Raw genomic sequence first — 24,924 nt, 5'->3', positions numbered from 1 at the left:
ATACTTTGTACTGCTCTGTCTTTTTGTGTGTGTGCGTGTTTCACTTGCAAACTGTGCGAGGGAGAAACAACTGCCTTGCCACGAGCAGTATCTCTCTCAGTTCATGTTTAAGGTACTCAATCAGTACTCTAGAATGAGTAGCAAAAGTATTCTATAAGCGCAAAAATAGATTCATTGTGGTCCATAAAGGAGGAGAACCTTCAGGGATGTGGAACGAGTCAAGGTATATGATTCAAATGGCTCTGAGCACTATGGGACTTAACATCTGTGGTCATCAGTCCTCTAGAACTTAGAAGTACTTAAACCTAACTAACCTAAGGACATCACACACATCCATGCCCGAGGCAGAATTCGAACCTGCGACCGTAGCAGACGCGCGGTTCCGGACTGAGCGCCTAGAACCGCATGGCCACCAAGGCCGGCAGTCAAGGTATAAATGAGTCATAGAAACCTTATCTGTACACTGCACTGTCACCAGCGTGGGGATGCTTCCAGAATCAATTTTCTTCTGCAGCGGGGTGTGTGCTGATATGAAACTTCCTGGAAGATTAAAACTGCGTGTTGCACGGAAACTCGAACTCGGGACCTTTGCCTTTCGCGGTGAAGTGCTCTACTAGTTGAGCGACCAAAGCACGACCCAGAGCCTGCTTTCACACGTTTATTTTCGCCAGTACCTCATCTCCTGCGTTCCAAACTTCGCAAGAGTTCTCCTGCGAAACTGACGGGACCAGCACTCTTGTAAGAAAGGATATTGCGGAGACACGGTTTAGCCGCAGCCTTGGGGATGTTTACATAGTTTTTATCTGTTAGAAAGGCTCATATCAGTATACTCCACTGCAGAGTGAAAATCCATTCTAAATTTAATACACTCGTATTCAGAAAGAACAGAACACCTTGAACGACTAGCAAAGGACGTTCATATTCACAGGACATGCACATCAGTATGTTCTGGAGAAATGATCACGATTTCAATCACCTCGGTTCAGCATGTGTTCTGCTGCCTAGAGGGAACAGGGTACGCCATGGGCCCTGATAACTTGTTCCATACGTGATGGCATGAATGTGTATAAGGCGCGAATGGCGTCCTGTAGTATAACCATCCATGCTACATTCACCTGGCTCCAAAGTTCATCCGTAGTGGTTGGCATTGGGTCATTGCGCTGCACATGTCGTTTCAATGTGTCGCATACATTTGCGATTGGTGACATGGCACGCTAGGGCAAAAGGCTGACATCCTGTCTGACACCAAGAAGTACGAGGTGCATTCAAGTTCTAAGGCCTCCGATTTTTTTTCTCCAGACTGGAAAGAGATAGAAACATGCTCATTGTTTTAAAATGAGGCAGCACCGTACGGCAGATGGAATTTTACCGCCAGCGGTGAGAATGAGAACTGTTTTAAATACTTAAAATGGCGACGTTTTCCTTACTTGAACAGCGTGCAATCATTCGTTTTCTGAATTTGCGTGGTGTGAAACCAATTGAAATTCATCGACAGTTGAAGGAGACATGTGGTGATGGAGTTATGGATGTGTCAAAAGAGCGCTCGGGGGTGCGACAGTTTAATGAAGGCAGAACATCGTGTGACAACAAACCGAAACAACCTCGGGCTCGCACAAGCCGGTCTGACGACATGATCGAGAAAGTGGAGAGAATTGTTTTGGGGGATCGCCGAATGACTGTTGAACAGATCGCCTCCAGAGTTGGCATTTCTGTGGGTTCTGTGCACACAATTCTGCATGACGACCTGAAAATGCGAAAAGTGTCATCCAGGTGGGTTCCACGAATGCTGACGGACGACCACATGGCTGCCCGTGTGGCATGTTGCCAAGCAATGTTGACGCGCAATGACAGCATGAATGGGACTTTCTTTTCGTCGGTTGTGACAATGGATGGGACGTGGATGTCATTTTTCAATCCAAAAACAAAGCGCCAGTCAGCTCAATGGAAGCACACAGATTCACCGCCACCAGAAAAATTTCAGGTAACTGCCAGTGCTGAAAAAATGATGGTGTCCATGTTCTGGGACAGAGAGGGCGTAATCCTTACCCATTGCGTTCCAAAGGGCACTACGGTAACAGGTGCATCCTACGAAAATGTTTTGAAGAACAAATTCCTTCCTGCACTGCAACAAAAACGTCCAGGAAGGGCTGTGCGTGTGCTGTTTCACCAAGACAACGAACCCGCACATCGAGCTAACGTTACGTAACAGTTTCTTCGTGATAACAACTTTGAAGTGATTCCTCATGCTCCCTACTCACCTGACCTGGCTCCTAGTGACTTTTGGCTTTTTCCAACAATGAAAGACACTCTCCGTGACCGCACATTCACCAGCCGTGCTGCTACTGCCTCACCGATTTTCCAGTGGTCAAAACAGACTGCTGAAGAAGCCTTCGCCGCTGCCATGGAATCATGGCGTCAGCGTTGTGAAAAATGTGTACGTCTGCAGGGCGATTACGTCGAGAAGTAACGCCAGTTTCATCGATTTCGGGTGAGTAGTTAATTAGAAAAAAAATCGGAGGCCTTAGAACTTGAATGCATTTCGTATGTGTTCGTGCAGAAAGATGTGGTCGTGCATTGTCTTGGCTGAAAAACGGCGTCTGGGATGTTGTGCAGAAAGGGTGTGGCTGTGTGTCGCAGGATCTCATTCACGTAGGTCATGCTGGTCACAGTGTCATGGACACGCACCAACTGTTATTTTTGGTCGTATCCAACAGCACCCCAACCATAAGGCCTCGAGTTAGCGCTGTATGACTCGCGCGAAAGCAGTCACTACGATGCCACTCCATCAGGGTGCGGCGAACAAAACTACTGTCATCATTTTCAAACAATGAGGGCCTGAATTCATCCGAAAACTCTACCTGATGGCATTCCTGTCCCCAGCGACGTCGTTCCATATACAATTGCCGTCTAGAACGTTTCTGCACATCCGTCAAAGGTCGGTGGAGAACTGGACGACGCACACGTAAACCATGCCGTAATAAACGGCAACGGACTGTCTGTCACCCCTGATAGTGTGCCACTGTTGCGCAAGAGCCGAGCAGGACGCAGATCTGTCCTGCAATGGCATCCAGATGACGTATCGACCTCCTCCACCGCCATGAACCATGGACCTTGCCGTTGGTGGAGAGGCTTGCGTGCCTCAGCGATACAGTTAGCCGTACCGTAGGTGCAACCACAACGGAGGGGTATCTGTTGAGAGGCCAGACAAACCTGTGGTTCCTGAAGAGGGGCAGCAGCCTTTTCAGTGGTTGCAGGGGCAACAGTCTGGATGATTGACTGATCTGGCCTTGTAACATTAACCAAAATGGCCTTGCTGTGCTCGTACTACGAACGGCTGAAAGCAAGGGGAAACTACGGCCGTAATTTTTCCCGACAGCATGCATCTTTAATGTATGATTAAATGATGATGGCGTCCTATCGGGTAAAATATTTGGAGATAAAATAGTTCCCCATTCCGATATCCGGGCGGGTTCTACTGGGCGGACGTCGTTATCAGGAGAAAGAAAACTGACGTTCTACGGATCGGAGCGTGGAATGTCAGATCCCTTAATCGGGTAGGAAGGTTAGAAAATTTAAAAAGGGAAATGGATAGGTTAAGTTAGATGTAGTGGGAAATACTGAAATTCGGTGGCAGGAGGAACAAGACTTTTGGTCAGGTGAATACAGGGTTATAGATACAAAATCAAATAGGGGTAATGCAGGAGTAGGTTTAATAATGAATTAAAAAATAGGAGCGTCGGTAAGCTACTACGAACAGCATAGTGAGCGCATTATTGTAGGCAAAATAGACAGAAGCCCACGCCTACCACGGTAGTACAAGTTTATATGCCAACCAGCTCCGCAGATGACGAAGAGAGTGAAGAAATGTATGAAGAGATAAATGAAATCATTCAGATAGCGAAGGGAGGCGAAAATTTAATAGTCGTGGGGTACTGGAATTTGATAGTAGTAAAATGGAGAGAAGGAAACGTAGTAGGTGAATATGGAATGGGGGTAAGGAATGAAAGAAGAAGCCATCTGGTAGAATTTTGCACAGAGCATAACTTAATCATAGCTAACACTTGGTTCAAGAATCATGAGAGAAGGTTGTATACGTGGAAGAGGCCAGGAGACACTGGAAGGTTTCAGACACATTATATAACGGTAAAACAGAGATTTATGAACCAGGTTTTAAATTATGATACATTTCCAGGGGTAGATGTGGACTCTGACCATAATTTAATGGCTATGAACTTCAGACTAAAAATGAAGAAACTGCAAAAAGTTAGGAATTAAAGGAGATAGACTGGAAGAACCGGAGATTGTAGAGTTTCAGAGAGAGCAATTGGGAACGATTGACAAGAAAGGGGGAAAGACATACAGCAGAAGAAGAATGGTTAGCTTTGAGACAGGAAACGGTGAAGGCAGCAGAAAAGCAGGTAAAAAGATGAGGACTAGTAGAAATCCGTGGATAAGAAAGAGATATTGAATTTAATCGATGAGAGGAGAAAATATTAAAATGCTGTAAATGAAGCAGGCAAAAAGTAACACAAACGTCTCAAAAATGAGATCGACAAGAAGTGCAAAATGGCTAAGCAGGGATGGCTAGAGGACAAATGTAAGGATGTAGAGGCATATATCACTAGGGATAAGATAGATACTGCTTACAGGAAAATTAAAGAGACCTTTGGAGAAAAGAGAACCACTTGTGAAATCTTCTCGGGTGATCAGCCGAGTAAAGGCGTCGTCTTCTCGCAACGTTTCGAAGGGTTTCGTACCCATCATCTTCACTTCGCTTGAAGATGATGGGTACGAAACCCTTCGAAACGTTGCGAGAAGACGACGCCTTTACTCGGCTGATCACCCGAGAAGATTTCACGAATGGAATACGCCGAGAAAGTCTCAAATCACATTTAAGAGAACCACTTATATGAGTATCAAGAGCTCCGACGGAAAACCAGTTCTAAACAAAGAAGAGAAATCAGAAAGGTGGAAGGAGTATATAGAGGGTTTACACAAGGGCGATGTACTTGAGGACAATATTTTGCAAATGGAAGAGGATGTAGATTAAGATGAAATGGGAGATATGATACTTCGTGACGAGTCACTGCGTGGGAGAGCCAGCCCTGACAAAACTCTACCATCTGGTGAGCAAGACGTATGAGAGAGGCGTAATAACGTCAGATTTCAAGAAGAATATAATAATTCCAATCCCAAAGAAAGCAGGTGTTAACAGGTGTGAAAATTACCGAACTATCAGTTTAATAAGTCACAGCTGCAAACTACTAACCCGAATTCTTTACAGTCGGAAAAAACTGGTAGAAGCCGACCTTGGTGAAGACGAGTTTGGATTTCGTAGAAATGTTGGAACAAGTGGGGCAATACTGGCCCTACGACTTATCTTAGAAGATAGATTAAAGAAAGGCAAACCGACGGTTCTACCATTTGTAGACGTCTGGAAGAACAGTTGAACGGAATGGGCAGTGTCTTGAAAGGAGGATATAAGATGAACATCAACAAAAGCAAAACGAGGATAATGGAATGTAGTCGCATTAAATCAGATGATGCTGATGAAATTACGTTAGGAAATGAGACACTTAAAGTAGTAGATGAATTTCGCTATTTGGGGAGCAAAATAACTAATGATGGTCGAAAAGGATATAAAATGTAGACTGGCAATGGCAAGGAAAGCGTTTCTGACGAAAAGGAATTTGTTAACGTCGAGTATAGATTTAAGTGTTAGGAAGTCTGTTTCTGAAAGCATTTGTATGGAGTGTAGCCATGTATGGAAGTGAACATGGGCGATAAACAGTTTAGACAAGAAGAGAATAGAAGCTTTCGAAATGTGCTATAGAATAATGCTGAAGACTAGATGGGTAGATCACGTAACTAATGAGGAGGTGCTGAACAGTATTGAATAGAAAAGGAATTTGTAGCACAACTTGACTAGAAGAAGGGTAGGGCACGTTCTGAGGCATCAAAGGATCACCAATTTAGTATTAGAGGGCAGCGTGGAGGGTAAGAATCGTACAGGGAGACCAAGAGATGAATACCCTAAGCAGATTCGAGGGATGTAAGCTGCAGTACACGCTTGGAGATGAAGAAGGTTGCACAGGATGGAGTAGCATGGAGAGCTGCATCAAACCAGTCTCTGGTCTGAAGACCACAACAACAACAACAACATCGACCTTCTGGCGGTGGCGGGGAGGGGGTGGTCTGGCTGGTAGACGCCCGTTTCACAGCCGAAACATTTCGTCCTACGCGAACAGCAATTTCCCGGATGGATGCATCACTTTCTTTCATTCCAATCATGTGCCCTCTTTCGAACTCAGCGATTTGACGATACGGTTCGCGCTTACGCCTGCGAGCCATCCTGCACGTCTCCTCAAGTCTCACTGATCTATTACCTTAGATTTATAGCCACAACGAAAGCCGCAGGCACATTTTATAGGTAGGTGGTGTTGCTCCGCGATATCGATGTTGACCTTGAACCCGAGGGCCGACATGGTTCAAATGTTAATCATTTCAGCAGAACATACTAATGCATATGTCCTGTGAATATGAACGTCCTATCTCTAGTTGTTCAAAGCGTTCTGTTTTTTTTTTTTCTGAACATGAGTGTTTGTTTACGCCGGCGTGTTCTACTAGTGGCCCTCGTTCGACTTTACCAATCACACTACCAGCAATACACTAACGTATGATGCATTACTTATCGCCCAGGCGCAATGTGACGTATCACATATCAGCCAGCTGCAACGAACAGCTGTGAATACAATGTTGTATGATCCTTCAGTGAGAGAGCCTATGAACGAATGAGACATTACATAATTAGTTATTATTTTAGTTTAAAATTACTTTATGTGACCTCTCGTTGTTTTAAAAGAATGGAATTGTACCACTTTCAAAATAAATGATCTGTATATTGAAACAGTAGCCTAGGCCGTTTGAATACTGTCACCGTCCTACGGAGAGGAACAGGAAAAGCAGTGTCCTACAGCGAGAAACACAGTTATCAGCGCCGGTGTGAACGTGTTAATTGAACTCAGTTTTACTATACAGCTGATTTTTTATCTGCTATCACTACAAAATTCTGATTTCATTACAATGTAATTTTGCAAATGGTTCAAATGGCTGTGAGCACTATGAGACTTAACGTCTGAGGTCATCAGTCCCCTAGAACTTAGAACTACGTAAACCTATCCAACATCACACACATCCATGCCCGAGGCAGGATTCGAACCTGCGACCGTAGCGGTCGCGCGATTCCAGACTGAAGCGCCTAGAACCGCTCGGCCACACCGGCCGGTTGCAGTTTTGCAAAGAAAAGATATTTTAAATCTATAAATACTGAATCCTATTTAAAGTACGTTACTGTCTGTCACACAGCTTCACAACACACGTGGGAGACGTACAGACATGCTTAATAACCTTAAATTGGGCAGTTACGAGAAAGGCGTCGTCCATAATGTAACCGTCTATTTTTAACTGTGAGGTCTTGTCTTCACGGAGTGTTACAAGTACGTATACCCCTTTTGTTATTAGTATAACTGATTCACTTTTTTTTCAAACGTTTCTGTAATTTTCCTATAAGCTGCATCTATGTATGCTTCTACAGTTTTGCATTTCCCCTCTAGCCATTCCTGCTTTACCGATTTGCACTTTGGCATTCTCATTTGTTTAGACGTCTGTATTTCGTTTTGCCTATTTTATATTTTCTCCTTTCGCCTGTTAAATCTGTATCATGATTTGAAATAATGTGGTACAGGAGAATACTGAGAATTAGATGGGTGGATCAGATAACTAATGGGCAGGTATGGAATCGAATTGTGGAGAAAAGAAATGACTGGACCAGTTTGACTAAAAGGTAAGTAATGAACAGGTATCAAACTGGGTAGGAAAGAAATTTAAGGTTGACTGCAAGAAATTGATAGGACACGTCCTGAGGCATCAAGAACTATTCAGTTTTTTAATGAAATGGGGGGAGGCGGTTAAAATTATAGAGGGAGAGCAATAGTTAACTACAGGAAGCAGGTTTGGATGCAGCAGTTAAGCGAAGATAAAGAGGCTTGCACAGGATAAGCTAGCGTCGAGCGCTAAATCAAGTCAGTCCTTGGACCGAAGATCACAAAAACTACTACTTTGGCTTTCACAAATCTGGAATAAATTACAAAGTGGTAATACCAGTTGACGCAAAAGTTCAGAATGGAAACTGCATCTACGTACATATTCCATAAGCTACTACACGGTGCAATGGAAAGTACTTCTTACAAACCTTAAGAGACTTTCCGCCCAATTTCATTCATGTACGGAACGAGTGGAAAAAGATTGTGTCTAGGCCTCTGCACGAGGGACAAGCAAAATTAATTTTCTCCTCTAATTAGGAAAGTTAGGTAATTAATATTTTGTCTGCTTTCAGCTGCATATCTGGTATCACTGTTTCCGCACACTATGTGGCTGCAGGAGCCAAAACAAAATTACGCATCCATTTCATAGAGCAGCGCAGGCATGGCCAACCTATGGTGACTCCCGGGCGTGATACACATACATACTTAAGTTTGTGGGCTGCCTAGTCACGTGACTCGCCAGCAGCGCTCCTAGTGCATCAAGCCAAAACTATAGCGTCCGTGCCGTTAATGTTCATCACATAACGCACCGACATGAATGGCACTTCCGACACGCCACGCCAAAACATTATGCCTCAAAACACTCATTTTTGAGAGCACATTCATTGTATGTTCACCTAATCTTCAGGATGTTTATACACTACTGGCCATTACAATTGCTACACCACGAAGATGACGTGCTACAGACGTGAAATTTAACTGACAGGAAGAAGATGCTATGATACGCAAATGATTAGCTTTCCAGAGCATTCACACAAGGTTGGCACCGGTGGCGACACCTACAACGTGCTGACACGAGGAAAGTTTCCAAGCGATTTCTCATACACAAACAGCAGTTGACCGGCGAAACTTTTCTTTGATGCCTCGTGTAAGGAGAAGAAATGCGTACCATCACGTATCCGACTTTGATAAAGATCGGATTGTAACCTATCGCGATCGCGGTTTATCGTATCGCGACATTGCTGCTCGCGTTGGCCGAGATCCAATGACTGAATCCGTGGGTTCAGGAGGGTAATATGGAACACCGTGCTGGATCCCAATGGCCTCGTATCAGACAGGCATCTTATCCGCATGGCTTTACCGGATCGTGCAACCACGTCTCGATTTCTGAATCAACAGATGGGGACGTTTGCAAGATAACAACCATCTACACAACAGTTCGACAACGTTTGCAGCAGCATGGACTATCAGCTCGGAGACCATGGCTGCGGATACCCTTGACGCTGCATCACAGGCAGCAGCGCCTGCGATGGTGTACTCAACGACGAACCTGGGTGCACAAATGGCAAAACGTCATTTTTTCGGATGAATCCAGGTTCTGTCTACAGCATCATGATGGTCGCATCCGTGTTTGGCGACATCGCGGTGAAGGCACATTGGAAGCGTGTATTCGTCACCCGGCGTGATTGTATGGGGTGCCATTGGTTACACGTCTCGGCCAGTTCTTGTTCGCATTGACGGCACTTTGAACAGTGGACGTTACATTTCAGATGTGTTACGACCCCTGACTCTACCCTTCATTCGATTCCTGCGAAACCCTACATTTCAGCAGGATAATGTACGACCGCATGTTGCAGGTCCTATGCGGGCCTTTCTGGATACAGAAAATGTTAGACTGCTTCCCTGGCCAGCACATTCTCCAGATCTCTCACCAACTGAAAACGTCTGGTCAATGGTGGCCGAGCAACTGGCTCTTCACAATACGCCAGTCACTATTCTTGATGAACTGTGGTATCGTGTTGAAGCTGCGTGGGCAGCTTTACCTGTACAAGCCATTCAAGCTCTGTTTGACTCAATGCCCAGGCGTATCTAGGCCGTTATTACGGCCAGCGGTGTTTGTTCTGGGTACTGATTTCTCAGGATCTATGCACCCAAATTGCGTGAAAATGGATTCACATGTCAGTTCTAGTATAATATATTTGTCCAATGAATATCCGTTTATCATCTGCATTTCTTCTTTGTGTAGCAATTTTAATTGCCAGTAGCATACCTGTTTACTCGCCAATCAACTCACACAATCGCGCGGGAGACCGCGATGGTCATACGTACACAGGGCGCAGGCACGCCGCAACCCACACTTGGTGGTAGCTGTGGCTACGTCACGCCTAAAACCCCGCCTCCTATCCTCAAGAACCCTATCGAATTACGCAAACAGCTTCCTCCGCTACCATATAAGATCCAAAGTCTCTCATTCAGCAGTCAGCTCAGCACAGCCCTGAGGAAGGCAATAGTGGCCGAAACGTTGGACAATTTCATGTGTTGACAGTGCTGCCAACAGCCCAGAAGAATTGACTGACGGTGGCAACGGCTACAGAAGCCTAAGCTTACATTGCATTTTTACTTTTACGATAGTTGTCTTACAAACTTCTGTCGTAAATTTTGCAACGCCATTACTAAGGAAACAATACTATTCACGACACGTAAATAAATGTAAACATCTGAAGATGGATTCCCACGCATCTTTAAATGTAATCATGGAAAAAAAACAACCTATAAAAGCAAATGGCTGCAGCAAATTTCAACTGCTTCACTGTTCTAATATGGTTCAAATGGCTCTGAGCACTATGGGACTTAACATCTATGGTCATCAGTCCCCTAGAACTGAGAACTACTTAAACCTAACTAACCTAAGGACATCACACACATCCATGCCCGAGGCAGGATTCGAACCTGCGACCGTAGCGGCACGCGGTTCCAGACTGAAGCGCCTAGAACCGCACGGCCACAGCGGCCGGTGTTCTAATATGTCCCTAACGGCTAAGAATTATTTACTAATGTTAATACAAGGCAGAACAGAAAACAAAATAAGCCGACGATATAAGCAGTCGTATTAAACCAACAATTGGGAGTGACTCCGAATCTTTTCCATGGGTCCGATCGTTGTTCGCGCGTGGAGTAGAGTACATCGTGTGGTAATTCAACGGAGTGTATTTCGGGTTCGTGTTCGCCTGGCCTGGCGAGGCGTGGCGTCGATGGGCAGCTACGCGCCGTGTTCACGGGATTCTCGCTGTTGTTGGTAGTGCTGTGTCCCTTCTTTCTTGGGTGTAGTTCGTAACCCGTGCCGTATTACGGTACGAGGTGATAGCTTTTGGAGCTTTTGACTTCTTCACCAACATTTTCGAAGTGGAAAAACACGTCGTATTGTGCTGTTGATAAGTGTAGTATCTCTGGGCGTAGAACCAAGGGCGCTTTTTTACCATCGGTTTTTCGAATTCCAACGTTTATAGTCGTGCTAAATGACTTGTTGGGTTTACCTACAAGAAAGTTGCTTGAGTCAGATGCAGTTCCATCCAAGCAAATAACTGTCATGGAAATAAACCAGGTGCTGCAGGTTCTGTCCACACAGTACATGATGTAACAGAAAGAGAACGTCATAGCAACATCAGAGAAGCGCGGAAGAGGACTCTCAAAATATTGGAAGTCACCCACGGAAACAAAACTGGGCAGTTCAGTTAACACAGAAACTCCTTCTCATCCTCTTACTATTAGCAAAGACCAAGAAATTAAGGATTCCAAGAAAGAATTGGCTGTTGTAAACATCAGAAACTCTTTACTGGAGCAAGATACTGCAACTATGAAATAAGCTAAGAAACAGGGTATACCTCTCAAAACAGTTGTTCCTGCTAGTAAGAATATGGGACATTTTCGGTGTCTGATGAAGAAAAAACAAGTGTGAACTGGAGTTCGGAGGACTCTTCAAATGCCCTTACATTGAAAGATTTGTCTTCTAAAGCATATGCTTACTTAATAAGTAAGAACTTTCCTTAGCCCTGTCAACTCCAAAACTCGAAAAATGGATCAAACAGTTTAAGTGTCAACCAGGCATATTAAAGTAAGTGCTAGATTTAATTATGCTAGGTCAGCAATGTTTACTCTATTTGAGGCCATGGCTGTCCTAAGCTTTGATGAAATGAACATTGATAATCGTGTGAGCACTATGGGACTCAACTGCTGAGGTCATTAGTCCCCTAGAACTTAGAACTAGTTAAACCTAACTAACCTAAGGACATCACAAACATCCATGCCCGAGGCAGGATTCGAACCTGCGACCGTAGCGGTCTTGCGGTTCCAGACTGCAGCGCCTTTAACCGCACGGCCACTTCGGCCGGCTAACGATGTCATACATGGACCACAAAAGAAGATCCAAGTGGTCATGATAAGAAGTTTATTTTCAAAGAGGAAGCCATCAATATATTACGACTTTCATGAGGCGTGACAAGTTGTTTATTGCAGACAATCATTACAGAAGTTGAAGGAGTTCGAATTCGTCTTGTAGCGGTTATATGCGATACGGGAGCGAAAAATTCAGAAGTTTGGAAACAACTTGGTGTACTCACAACTAAGACGTATTTTTTGAACCCTTTGTACAGTACGACGAAAATATAGTTTTTTACGACGTACCGCACGTGCTAAAATTATTAAGAAATCACTTTGTTGACGACGAAATCACCTCGCCTGACGGTGCCGTATTTACAAAGACTGTAATAGAACAGCTTCCGCAGCAACAAATAAGTGATCTTTGGATCACCTATCATACGTCGGAAGCTTCTCAGGGAACACCTGATGAAGACGTCAAGTAATGACGTCGAAATATCGTATTTGGAAGACGCTGATATCCGGCAGAAAACCCGATTTCCACGAGATGTCATCAAATCGCCGGGAAAGTCTAAGAAATTACAAGTGATATTTCGATCACCCATTGTATGTCGGAAGCTGGCATGAATGAAGTGGATTAGGCGTCGAAACATTAGAAAGGCTGCCCTGGTATTTTCACGTCACACTGGCCAAATTGTGAGATAGTCCTCCATGAAGATCGTGTAGAAAGCTTCATCGAACTGATAAACAACGTCTTCAAAATATTGAACACCAGGTAAACCCAAGGTCGGACATCATCTGTTAGAAGTGATTATGATTTAAACCTCAGAAGTCAAGAAAATCCCCTGAAGAAGTTTTTGAATATTTGATGGAATATGAGAGTAGGGAAAATAAATCCATTTCAAAAAGGAATTGTTACATCAGTAAATTCACTCTTCACTTAAAACTTCCGGGCTGATAGGCCGTGGTCGAAATATAAAACTGTCTCCTGACGTTTCGTCTCCAACTGCGGGAGACATCCTCGGAGGTAAAACGGCGAACTGCGAAGAGAACTCGAGGAAGCGCTGATTATATAAGCAGTACAGAGGGCGCCACAGTCGATCACGAGGCGTCGGCTATGAGATTGTCTCTGGTGATGCCAACATTCTCGATTGAAAGTAATCGATCGTCACGCTTGCGGTGCAACGCTGACATCCAAATTTTATCCAGTTTAACACCTTCGTCTTTCCTGTTAAAATTATTACGATGTTTATCAATCTCGATAGCCTCTCTATACAAGCGTGCATAATAATGCGAGGTTTTTGATATGACGCTTGTCTCGCTGAATTTTATTTCATGATCACCTTCCTGGTAAACATGTTACGCTACGGCCCATTTATCCGTGTGACCCAGGCGGCAATTCCTCTTATGTTCAACAAGACGGGTGTTCACACTTCTCTTTGTGGTACCGATGTAAACCTGTCCACAACTACAAGGAATTTTATATGCCCCCGGTGTAGCCAAAGGGTGTTGTGCATCTTTTGCCGACCTTAAAAATTCTTTTATTTTCCTAGTGGGTCTGAAAGTAGTTTCCACCTCATACTTGCCTAAAACTTTCCCAATGCGATCTGTGACTTTACTAATGAACGGAAGAAAAACTTTGCCCTTGGGCGACTGTTGTTCGTCGTTGCTCCTGATTCTTTGCCTCGAGCGAAGTGTTCGATCTATATCCTTGCTGGAATAGCCATTCTTCACGAAAGTTGACCGTAGATGTTCAATCTCATCTTTTAAATAAACAGGTTCACAAAGTTTGTACTCCCTGTTTATCAAAGTTTTCATTACACCTCTTTTTTGTCTAGGGTGGTGGTTTGAATCTTTATGTAGGTAACGATCAGTATGTGTGGGCTTTCTATACACCTTAGGGCCCAACGTTCCGTCCCGTCGTTTAATCACAGACGCATCCAGGAAATTAAATTGCCCATTCCTTTCCGTCTCCATACTTAATTGGATTTTCGGATTAATGCTATTTAAATGTGTCAGGAAGGCATCCAACTCCTCTGCTCCGTGTGTCCATACTACGAACGTGTCATCGACATAGCGATACCATCTGGCTGGTCTCTTACTGGCAGTCTGCAACGCCCGTTGTTCAAAGGTCTCCATAAATAAATTAGCCACAGCAGGACTGAGAGAACTGCCCATAGCCACCCCGTCAATCTGTTCATAAAAGTCATTATTGTATTGAAAGTAACTTGTGGTGGGGCAGTGTCGGAATAATGCTACAATATCGGTAGGAAAAATATCCGCTATGCATAAGATAGCTTCGTTTACCGGAATTATGGTAAATAACGACACAACGTCGAAACTGACGAGGATATCATTCGGGCCCACGCTCGTTTCCTTTAATTTGTCAATGAAATGAGCTGAATTTTTAATATGACTGTCCGTCCTACCAACATAAGGCTGCACCACTGAGGCAAGGTGTGTAGCTAACTCGTGTGTTGGTCCACCTATAGCGCTGACAATTGGCAGGTTTATGAACTTTGGGTAAGCCATAAAGTCTAGGTGGGTACGCTTCTGTTTTACAAAGCAGCATCTTATCGTCGGAGCCAAATGAAGACGCTTTCACTAGTCGATTTGTCGTTCTTAAAATCTTCATAGTCGGATCTTTCTGGAGTTTCTTGTAATTGGAGGGAACCAAAATATCATTGATTTTTCCATGATAGTCCTTACTGTTCAGTATGACGGTGGCATTACCCTTATCTGCATTAAGAACAATAATGTTTTTATCTGCATTTATATTTCGGGAGGTTCAGTTGAGGACAATTCTCGAACTGTTATTAACCTGTCTGATAAAGATTTGTCAAAAATTTCAACTCACGCCTCGTTCTTACAGCTTCACTTCTGCCAGTACCTCATCTCATACCTTCCAAACTTCACAGAAGCTCTTCTGTGAACCTTGCAGAACTAGCACTCTGTCAACATAAATAATGAAAGCCAGACTCAATCAAGACTGTCTTCATTTTCTAGAATTAGTGGTCTTGGTGAATTTTATAATAATTGCACGCCCTCTGAGATGAAAAATAGAATTCGCCTACTAAAACTGACTGGTAATGCGACAAATATGCCTTTGTCCTTGGGTACTGCCATTGCAGAGGACAAAGATGAAAATTCTACAGAAGATAAACGGTGGTCGAATCCGAGAATTTTATTTCCGGTGAGTTGTGCAACAAACTAGCTGATTCGTCACATTACGTTACTTGACATGTAAAAGATTTGCTTGAAGGTTGAGAACTTAGGTTGGTGGAAGTTTTCGGCAACAACCCACCATCAATATAACCCAGTGGTTAGGTGGCGCAGATCCCTCCAGTGCGGTCTAAAGGCGTGTACGCACTACCCCAACGAAGGCAATCGGACAACAACCAATGTACAGGGTGATTCAAAAAGAATACCACAACTTTAAAAATGTGTATTTAATGAAAGAAACATAATATAACCTTCTGTTATACATCATTACAAAGAGTATTTAAAAAGGTTTTTTTTTTTTTTCACTCAAAAACAAGTTCAGAGATGTTCAATATGGCCCTCTCCAGACACTCGAGCAATATCAACCCGATACTCCAACTCGTTCCACACACTCTGTAGCATATCAGGCGTAACAGTTTGGATAGCTGCTGTTATTTCTCGTTTCAAATCATCAGTGGTGGCTGGGAGAGGTGGCCGAAACACCATATCCTTAACATACCCCCATAAGAAAAAATCGCAGGGGGTAAGATCAGGGCTTCTTGGAGGCCAGTGATGAAGTGCTCTGTCACGGGCTGCCTGGCGGCCGATCCATCGCCTCGGGTAGTTGACGTTCAGGTAGTTACGGACAGATAAGTGCCAATGTGGTGGCGCTCCATCCTGCTGAAATATGAATTGTTGTGCTTCTTGTTCGAGCTGAGGGAACAGCCAATTCTCTAACATCTCCAGATACTGTAGTCCAGTTACAGTAGCACCTTCGAAGAAAAAGGGACCAAAAACTTTATTGGCTGAAATGGCACAGAAAACGTTCACCTTAGGCGAGTCACGTTCATACTGAGTTGTTTCCCGCGGATTCTCAGTGCCCCATATACAGACATTGTGACGGTTGACTTTCCCGTTAGTGTGGAAAGTTGCTTCATCACTAAACACAATCTTTGAAACGAAAGATTCATCTGTTTCCATTTGAGCTAAACGCCTAGTCAACAGCGCCTCAAGCGAACAAATGTACAACTAAATGAAACTTTATAGCTCCCTTAATTCGCCGACAGATAGTGCTTAGCTCTGCCTTTTGTCGTTGCAGAGTTTTAAATTCCTAAAGTTGTGGTATTCTTTTTGAATCACCCTGTATTGAGCCGAACGTTGGCAGCCAACGCACTGGCAGTAAGTCTGCCACCCTCACCAAACCAACGGGTTCGGACATGTAGAGTCGCAGTTGGCTCTGATAAATGCTGGAGGTTGCACATTTTGTTATTGTTATAAAGTTGAGTTTTAATTACAGTTTCTGTATGCTGTGAGGGAAGAAGAGGATTTAGCAGTCGCCGCATGTGCAGCATTTATTCTGCTACAATAAGCTGATCATCAGAAACAGAAGTGAAGAAGAAATGACGATGGTGGACGACCCCCTTTTAAAAAATAGGGGGCAGTTTAATGGGACAAAATTAATGTCTGATCTTAAAGCTGAATTGGAATATGGTCTATTTCATATTTTTTTTCTAATTATAGCTACAGATTTCGAACCCCTGTTGAATTGTGTAGGCCCTAAAATTTCCAAAGCAGGTACCTCTTTTAGGAGAGCTGTACTCACAGTAAAAATACCTCCATAAGGGTTTCATTTTATTTTTCAGATCGTGCACATTATTTTTTAACAGCTCGCGTATTTCCCGCGAGGCACCTAATCTTTTCTATTTGTTTTTACAGTCGCAGCATTTAGGATCCCACAAAAATCACCGTTCAGTATAAAACTATCAGCATTATTGCTGTCTCTACTCCATACACCAGTATTTTTAGACACGATAAATTGATACATGAACATACTTCACACCAACAACAATAATTATTGCTTTACCAACAGGAATTAAGGTATTCAGGTGATTAGCAACACTAAATGGAACGAAGTTCAACTCAAAATTACTATGAGCTCTAGGATTTATTTTCTTACATACCCGTTCAACAGACGCAGCAAGGTGCAGCTAAACGCACGAACATTCGATAAAAGCATGGTATTTTCCGAATATACTCCAGACCAAAAAGAAATTCTACTAATTGGAGTCTAAAGTTTTTGTTCATCATGCCTTTTGCGTTCTTCTGGTTATATTTCCGTAGACACTTTCATCGCCTAACACATATTTATTTATATATAACCAAGAATTGAAATAGCAGTTTTCATAGATTTAAATTTTTCTATTACAAATAACTATTTTCTTAAAAAATTTCATCTCCTATTTCACACCCTAATGGACTGAATTTCCGGAAGCAGTGAAACACAAATTTTTTTAATGTATAACAGAGAACCCGTATACAAATTTTCATAGCTTTAGCTTTGAAAGTGTTTTCATAATGAAATAACTTCGTAAAACTTTTCATTCCCTATTTCACACCCTTAGGAGGCTGAATTTCCAAAAACACTGAAACACATATTTTTTAATTACTAACCGAAAAGTCGAATACCTATTTTTTAGATGTAGCTTTAATAATGCTTTAGTAGTTTCTTTAATATATTTTACTTACAAAAAACTTTCACCCACTACTTTACCCTCTTTGTGGCTGAATTTTCAACAATCGTGAAAGTCTTAATTTTTCATTTCTGATTGAGAAACCAAATACTAATTTTCGTAGTTCTAGCTTCAAAATTGCCTTAATAGCGACATATTTTCAGAAAACGTTGTATCCCGTATTTACTCCCTTAGGAGTTGAATTTCGAACAATCCCTTCTTGAACAACAGCATAAAATATAAGATCCACTCTCTCACCAAATTTCAAGTTAACGTCCTTAGTGGTTTGGGCGGGGCGATGATGAATCAGTGAATCTTTCTGGTCCTATTTCACCCTCTTAGGAGTTGAATTTCTAAAAACAGGGAAACACGTGTTTTATCATTTCTAACTAAGAGGAGCCAAATACTAATTTTCAAAGAAGTGGCTTAAAAAATGATTCCATAATGAAATATTTTTATAAACACGTTTCACTCCCTATTTTACCCCTATAGAGGTTGAATTTACAAAAGCAGTGAAATGTGAATTTTATTCACTTGTAACAGAGGAGGCAAATACAATTTTTCATAGATTTAGCTTAAAAATGATTGCATAATGAAATATTTCCATATAAATGTTCATCCCCTATTTCATCCCCTTACGGGTTGACTTTTGAAAAACAGTGAAATGCCTTTTTTATTTCTAACTGAGATGATGAATTTAAATTTTCATAGGCTTAGCTTTTAAAGTGCTTTTATAATGAAATAGTTTCATTAAACATATCATCCCCTGTTTCAACCCCTTAGGGGTTGAATTTCCGAAAACACTGAAGCTAAACTTAAATTTTCATAGGTTTAGCTTTAAAAATGCTTTCATAATGAAATATTTTCTTAAAACATTTCATCCCCTATTTCAACCCTTTAGGGGTAAAATTTCCAGGAACACTGAAACATATATTTTTTTGTGATGCTGAGGGAATTAGATTAGGAAATGAGAGTAGTAAAGGAGTTTTGCTATATGGGGAGCAAAATAACTGATGATGGTCGAAGTAGAGAGGACACAAAATGTAGACTGGCAATGGCAAGGAAAGCGTTTCTGAAGAAGAGAAATTTGTTAACATCGAGTATAGATTTAAGTGTCAGAAAGTCGTTACTGAAAGTATTTATATGGAGTGTAGCCATGTATGGAAGTGAAACATGGGCGATAAATAGTTTGGACAAGAAGAGAATAGAAGCTTTCGAAATGTGGTGCTACAGAAGAATGCTGAAGATTAGATGGGTAGATCACATAACTAATGAGGAGGTATTGAATAGAACTGGGGAGAAGAGTAGTTTGTGGCACAACTTGAAAAGAAGAAGGGACCTGTTGGTAGGACATGTTCTGAGGCATCAAGGGATCACAAATTTAACATTGGAGGGCAGCGTGGAGGGTAAAAATCGTGGGAGACCAAGAGATGAATACACTAAGCAGATTCAGAAGGATGTAGGTTGCAGTAAGTACTGGGAGATGAAGAAGCTTGCACAGGATAGAGTAGCATAGAGAGCTGCATCAAGCCAGTCTCAGGACTGAAGACAACAACAACATTTGTAGCCGAGCAGTCAAATATAGACGTAGCTTTAAAAATTCTATATTTCTGACCGAGAAACCAAATACCAATTTTCGTATGCCAAGCTTCAAAATTGCCTTCAAAAAAACCTTTCATCCCCTATTTCAGTCCCCCCCTGTGGAATTTCGAAAAATTCCTACTTAGCGGTGCTTACAGTATAAGATCACCACCCTCTCCAAATCTGAAGTCCGCCGCTCGTGGTCTCGCGGTCGTGTTCTCGCTTTCCGAGCACGGGGTCCCAGGTTCGATTCCCGGCGGGCTTAGGGATTTTTCTCTGCCTCGAGATGACTGGGTGTTTGTGTTTTCCTCATCATCATTCATGAATGTGGCGAGTTTGTACAGAGCAAAAGGTTAGGAACTTGTACGGGCGCTGATAACCACGCAGTTGAGCGCCCCAACACCCAAACATCATCATCCAAATTTCAAGTTTCTATCCTTGGCGGTTTGGGCTGAGCTATGAGGAGACAGTGAGAGAGTCGGTCGGGACATTGCCTTTTATACAGGGAGTTCGGAAATTCCCGTTGTAAGTTTCTAGGACTTTTAGATCGGTGCGAGTGCGTAATATTTAGAATTGGAACCCCAGTCCGGAAACGTACCTTATCGGTTCTACGACCGTTTCAATTCAGATGTTATTCATCCACTTCTGTTTCAGGAATTGCATTAGGCGTGACGCAGTACAATTATTAGGTAACAATTCGAAAGAAAACGCAACGAAACACCCATTTATCACTTAAGTACATATGTTTGTATTTATACTTGAACATTACGTTTACATTATTCCGAACCAAATACGAACCAGCATACTGTACGTACAGAACGGTACTGATGCATTACAACAGCGGCCCTATGTGACGATCACCAACGTTGTTACAGATATTGTACCTGCGAAGCATGTTCTGGTACACTCTCTCAATCCCATCTGGTGTCTCTTCAATTTTTAGTGCAGCGATCAGAACTCGTGCCAGCAGATCTTCCTGTCTGTACAGGAGTTGCGTAAATTAAACAAGGCAGATGTTACGCGACAGCTGGTGACCGTCTGACGTACACATCATCCTACCTACTGTATTGCAGACCAGCACAAGCAACTTTTCAGTTTCCCTCAGCAGACATGGACGCTTTACACAATGAATTGAAAACGTCCCAGAGCGGAAACCGTACGTTTCCGGACATTGGCAGTATTATATACTCACTACAAGTCCTCGAAGTTTGTAACGGGAATTTCTGAACACCCTGTATGTAGTGGTAGATTGTTTCGCTTGCAGCAGTTTGCGCTTCGTAGTTAAAAGCTGACAACAGCGATGCTAGCTGTCAACAATCATCTTTCGCCAATTTTAAGTGAGGGACAAGGGCTGATTGTTGTTTCTATTTTCTTCGTAAGAATTAACCTGTAACAGAGACTAAAGTGGAATCTCGTTACCTCGGGCTAACTGCGGCGAGTCTCGGTACGAATTGCAGAAATGCTTTGTGAAGCAGTTATCTGAAGCTATAATTAGGAGTGTAACAAACAGTCTACGTTTTTTTGAACTTTGTATTGTCGAGAACGGACTTCCGAAACAAGTCAGTTTCATATGTTACACCTGTGTAAACGGTAAATTTACATCTTCTAAGAGAGGCCTTTATGAAATAATTAAATGCTTTCAACGTTCCCAAACAGTTTTGTTACAGATATTTCACCGATAATTATATTTCCACTGGAGCCTGCTAATCGGGTCCTCTTGAAGGATCGTTTTGTCTGCACCATTGGTACATGGCATCCTCAGTGATGGCTAGTTTTGGTCTACTTGTCTGGTTTCGTTTTCTGACAAGTCTTGTTTTATCACAAAGTTCGATTTTTATAGCGATTTTCCTTCATGTCTTAAAAGTTCACTTAGAAGTGACACAGGTATTAAATGAAACTTGACTTGGCAGTGCTAAACTCTGTCGTAATACACTGAGCAGAAACACCAGCTTGAATTTTGTTAAGTACTCAGTACTCTTATTTAATGTTCTGAAATTAACAACGTATATTTCTTCCTAACATGTGTTGTGTGTTGGAATGTATGACAATTCAGTATACTTCTAAGTCCTCACAGAGATGGGAATTACCACAGCTCGTCATACGGCTTAAGCAAGCGAACTGACCTAGGGAGAGCGATTATTCGTGTGTGAATCTTATGGGACTTAACTGCTAAGGTCATCAGTTCCTAAGCTTACACACTACTTAACCTAAAGTATCCTAAGGACAAACACACACACCCATGCCCGAGGGAGGACTCGAACCTCCGCCGGGAGCAGCCGCACAATCCATGACTGCAGCGCCTACAGACCGCTCGGCTAATCCCGCGCGGCGGAGGGCGATTAATTCCTGTTAATTTGATTAATATTACTCAGCTATGCTCTTTGTAGTATGTGTTAATTCAAAAATAAATAACGTAACGAGTATGTTACGTCTGTTTCAATGCAGCAGGAGCACAGGTCTACCCCCCCCCCCCCCCCAAATAACAGCAAATAGCCAGGATTTTGTCTCAGAAATTCGACTCTATTTGCACCTTCCTACAATCAATTGGAAACTGTTATTTCTGAAATTTTGGAAAGACAATGAGGCAGTGTATCCCTCTTCTGCATAATGTGGCTCGTAAATATCTGGAACAGCCAACCCTCTGTTACTTATGAAAGACTGTTTCATAAGACAGGGGACATAGCAACAGCTCAACGGACAAAGATTACTTAATGATCCCTAGTTAGTTCCCTGAAACAAATTGGTGCTTGCAGGCATATTCTCGACATCAATATTAGTTTTACTAATAGATGTTAGTAACGTATATATTTCATCAAAAACGAATGAGAACCTCCATTTCTTAAAACTGGACAATTATTGCTAGTTACAAAAAGAAAAACATAAGTGTGATAGAATCGGCATATTTTTAGCAGATCCGATCTTTTTGTCACAGCAAGTAATTTTACAGAAATGCTTCATAGGCCTAAAAATAAAGACCTAACACAGCTAGTAATTGTATTAGGATGCAAGTAATCGATTCATTTAATAATCGAAAAGGCAGACAAATCGTCTCTTACTCGTAATCGCTCATCACTAAACTGAGAAAGCTTTGACTTTGTGTTGCACGCTTGTAACCAAATATTGTTTGTTCTTTCGGACACCACACACATTCTTAGTCACTTTTGTTCACTTGAGGAAATACTCAACAAACTGAGCTTATACTGTAAAAACACAGTTCGAATTAAGCAAACACTAACAAACGCCAATTCTGAAAATAAATTTAGAGGTTGAATTTTTAAAAGTTTTCAGATCAAAGCTGGTGTGAGGCAGCGGCATGTTCTCTCCCCCACTGCTCTTTGAATGTGTTCTAGAAAGAATCATAAGAGAATAAAGAATGTCATTAGGAGAAACCCAAACCAATGACGGAGTCGGATTAGGTTACAAAAGGGACAACCTACAAATAGGCTGTTTAGTACGGGGTGTTTAAAAAGTCTCTCCGCAGTGCCGTGTGATTGTCAGCTGCACGTGTCGTATGATTGTTCACCTGCCTGGGTTTTGCAACGAAACAATAAACGCACAACGATACTGCAGTGATATTCTGTACCGGTTCATAAGAGAACTAGTGTTACGTGAAATACTGAACGGTTATTTTCAACAAGGTGGTTCAACCGCGCATACATCTCGCTTTTCAATGTCACCGCTTGTTGATGTGTTTGGTGATCGCATAATTTCACAGGGACGTTGGCTTCTACGATGGCCTGTCCTAACACCACCTGACTTTTTCTTCTGGGGTTCAGCGAAAGCAACTGTCTATAAAAACCGTCCAAAATCCATGGATGAATTGAAAACTGCAATATCCACTGTGACTGCTTCTGTTACAGAAGAAATGTTACAGCTTACGTTTGGAAACATGATTAGATGAACTGAATTGTGTATTCAACAACGGAGAGGACACTTTCAACTTTTAATGTGAAAATTTGTACGCAAAAAAGAATATTCATTAAATTAATAACTTGTATTTCACTGAGTTTCATTTCGATATATTCACAGCGGCATACGGCACACGCGGTTAACAATCATAGGGCACTGCGGAGAGACTTTTTGAACACCCCGTATTAGTGGATGACCTAACTATTTTTTCATACTCAATGGAAACAGCCGATAGACATATAGAAAAACTCTTAAGAACAATCAGAAAGGCAGGCTTACAAATCTCCCTTGAGAAAAGCAAATTTATGACAAACATTACGGCAACCTCAAGCATAATGAAAACTAAATACAGAAAAAATGAGTGAACTAACAAGTTCAAGTACCTAGGAGAAGTAACTGACTGAGAAATTCCGGAGAAAGATGCTATTAACGCAAGAATTAATAAGATGAAAACGGGTCATATAATAGGAAATCATTATCCTTTAGTGCTCAAGTTACAAACTGCTCTACAGTAATTCGCCCAGACGCACTTTATGCAGCAGACAGCTTATCTGTGGACAAAAAAGCGACGATGGAAGCACTGGAAATTACAGACAGAAAAATTCTGAGGAAAATTTTGCGACCACTTGAAGAGCAAACGCAATACAGACGACGTCGTAATAGTGAACTTCGTACACAAATGGAAAAAATCAGAAACATGATCAGGAAACGAAGAACAGCTTTCTACAGCCACATCCAAAGAATGAATCCCAACAATTCAATTACTTCAGTAAATTAAAAATGGATAACACATGGTGCAAAGAAGTTGGAAGGGACATGGAGCTAACTCCAAATTACTCCACAAGATGTTGTGGAATAACCGCCACAAAGCGCATCAAAGATTTCCAGGAAGAACCCAAGAAGAAGACTGGAGCAACTTGGACAGAAGGGGGAAACGTCCACAAACGACGAGAGAAACGTGGAACAAAAGAATGGAGAAACAGTTGAATTAACCCTCGTATCACTGTACCTGTAAGTGCAACCCAGAGTGCCTGTAAAGTATAAGGCAGTCACAGAGCTAATCAGGATGCAGAGAGTGTAGTAAGGCATAGAGAGAAGGTACTGACCGAGCCTGTTCATGCCGTGGCTGAAGTGTCCCTTCTGATCGGCGGCGACCAGCAGGTCCGCCATGGCGGCAGCATTGTCTGTGCTGGCACCCACGGCTTTCATACAGTCCGCCATGAAGCGGTGAGCTTCCGCCACCGGCACCACAACACCTTCCCCCGACGACATCGCGGAGACGACTGATGACAGCCAGCGTCGCGTCACCACAGCCATCGCTGCCTGCGGGCCTACCAACCCTGCAGCATAAAATCACCGACCTCTGCGTTATCAGCTGCGCACCGCACCACGACGAGGGAGTCGTGTATTGAATAGCTGTGCACCAATGTGCGGCTGCTTAAGATTCTTTATTAGCATTAATGTATGCTAGGGTAGATAGCGTAGGATTTATTTTTCAGTTTTTACCATTTGAATGATTCCTACAG

The 24,924-nt window shown here is 42.5% G+C and overlaps 1 protein-coding gene across 2 annotated transcripts in view; it reads right to left on the bottom strand.

Moving 5' to 3' along the window:
* The window catches only part of LOC126484310 (uncharacterized oxidoreductase YjmC-like), a 245,325-nt gene that overhangs the window by 101,038 nt on the left and 119,363 nt on the right, over positions 1 to 24,924 (bottom strand). For both annotated transcript variants that reach the window (XM_050107744.1, XM_050107745.1), the window contains exon 2: positions 24,505 to 24,738. In XM_050107744.1, the coding sequence (XP_049963701.1) occupies positions 24,505 to 24,715 (211 nt within the window). In that variant the 5' untranslated portion in view covers positions 24,716 to 24,738. The remainder of the gene's footprint in view (positions 1 to 24,504; positions 24,739 to 24,924) is intronic.

This window comes from Schistocerca serialis, chromosome 6, assembly GCF_023864345.2.
Source record: "Schistocerca serialis cubense isolate TAMUIC-IGC-003099 chromosome 6, iqSchSeri2.2, whole genome shotgun sequence".
NCBI classification, from domain to species: domain Eukaryota; kingdom Metazoa; phylum Arthropoda; class Insecta; order Orthoptera; family Acrididae; genus Schistocerca; species Schistocerca serialis.
Note: the sequence above shows the minus strand (reverse complement) of the source record. Positions and strands in the feature narration are given on the sequence as shown.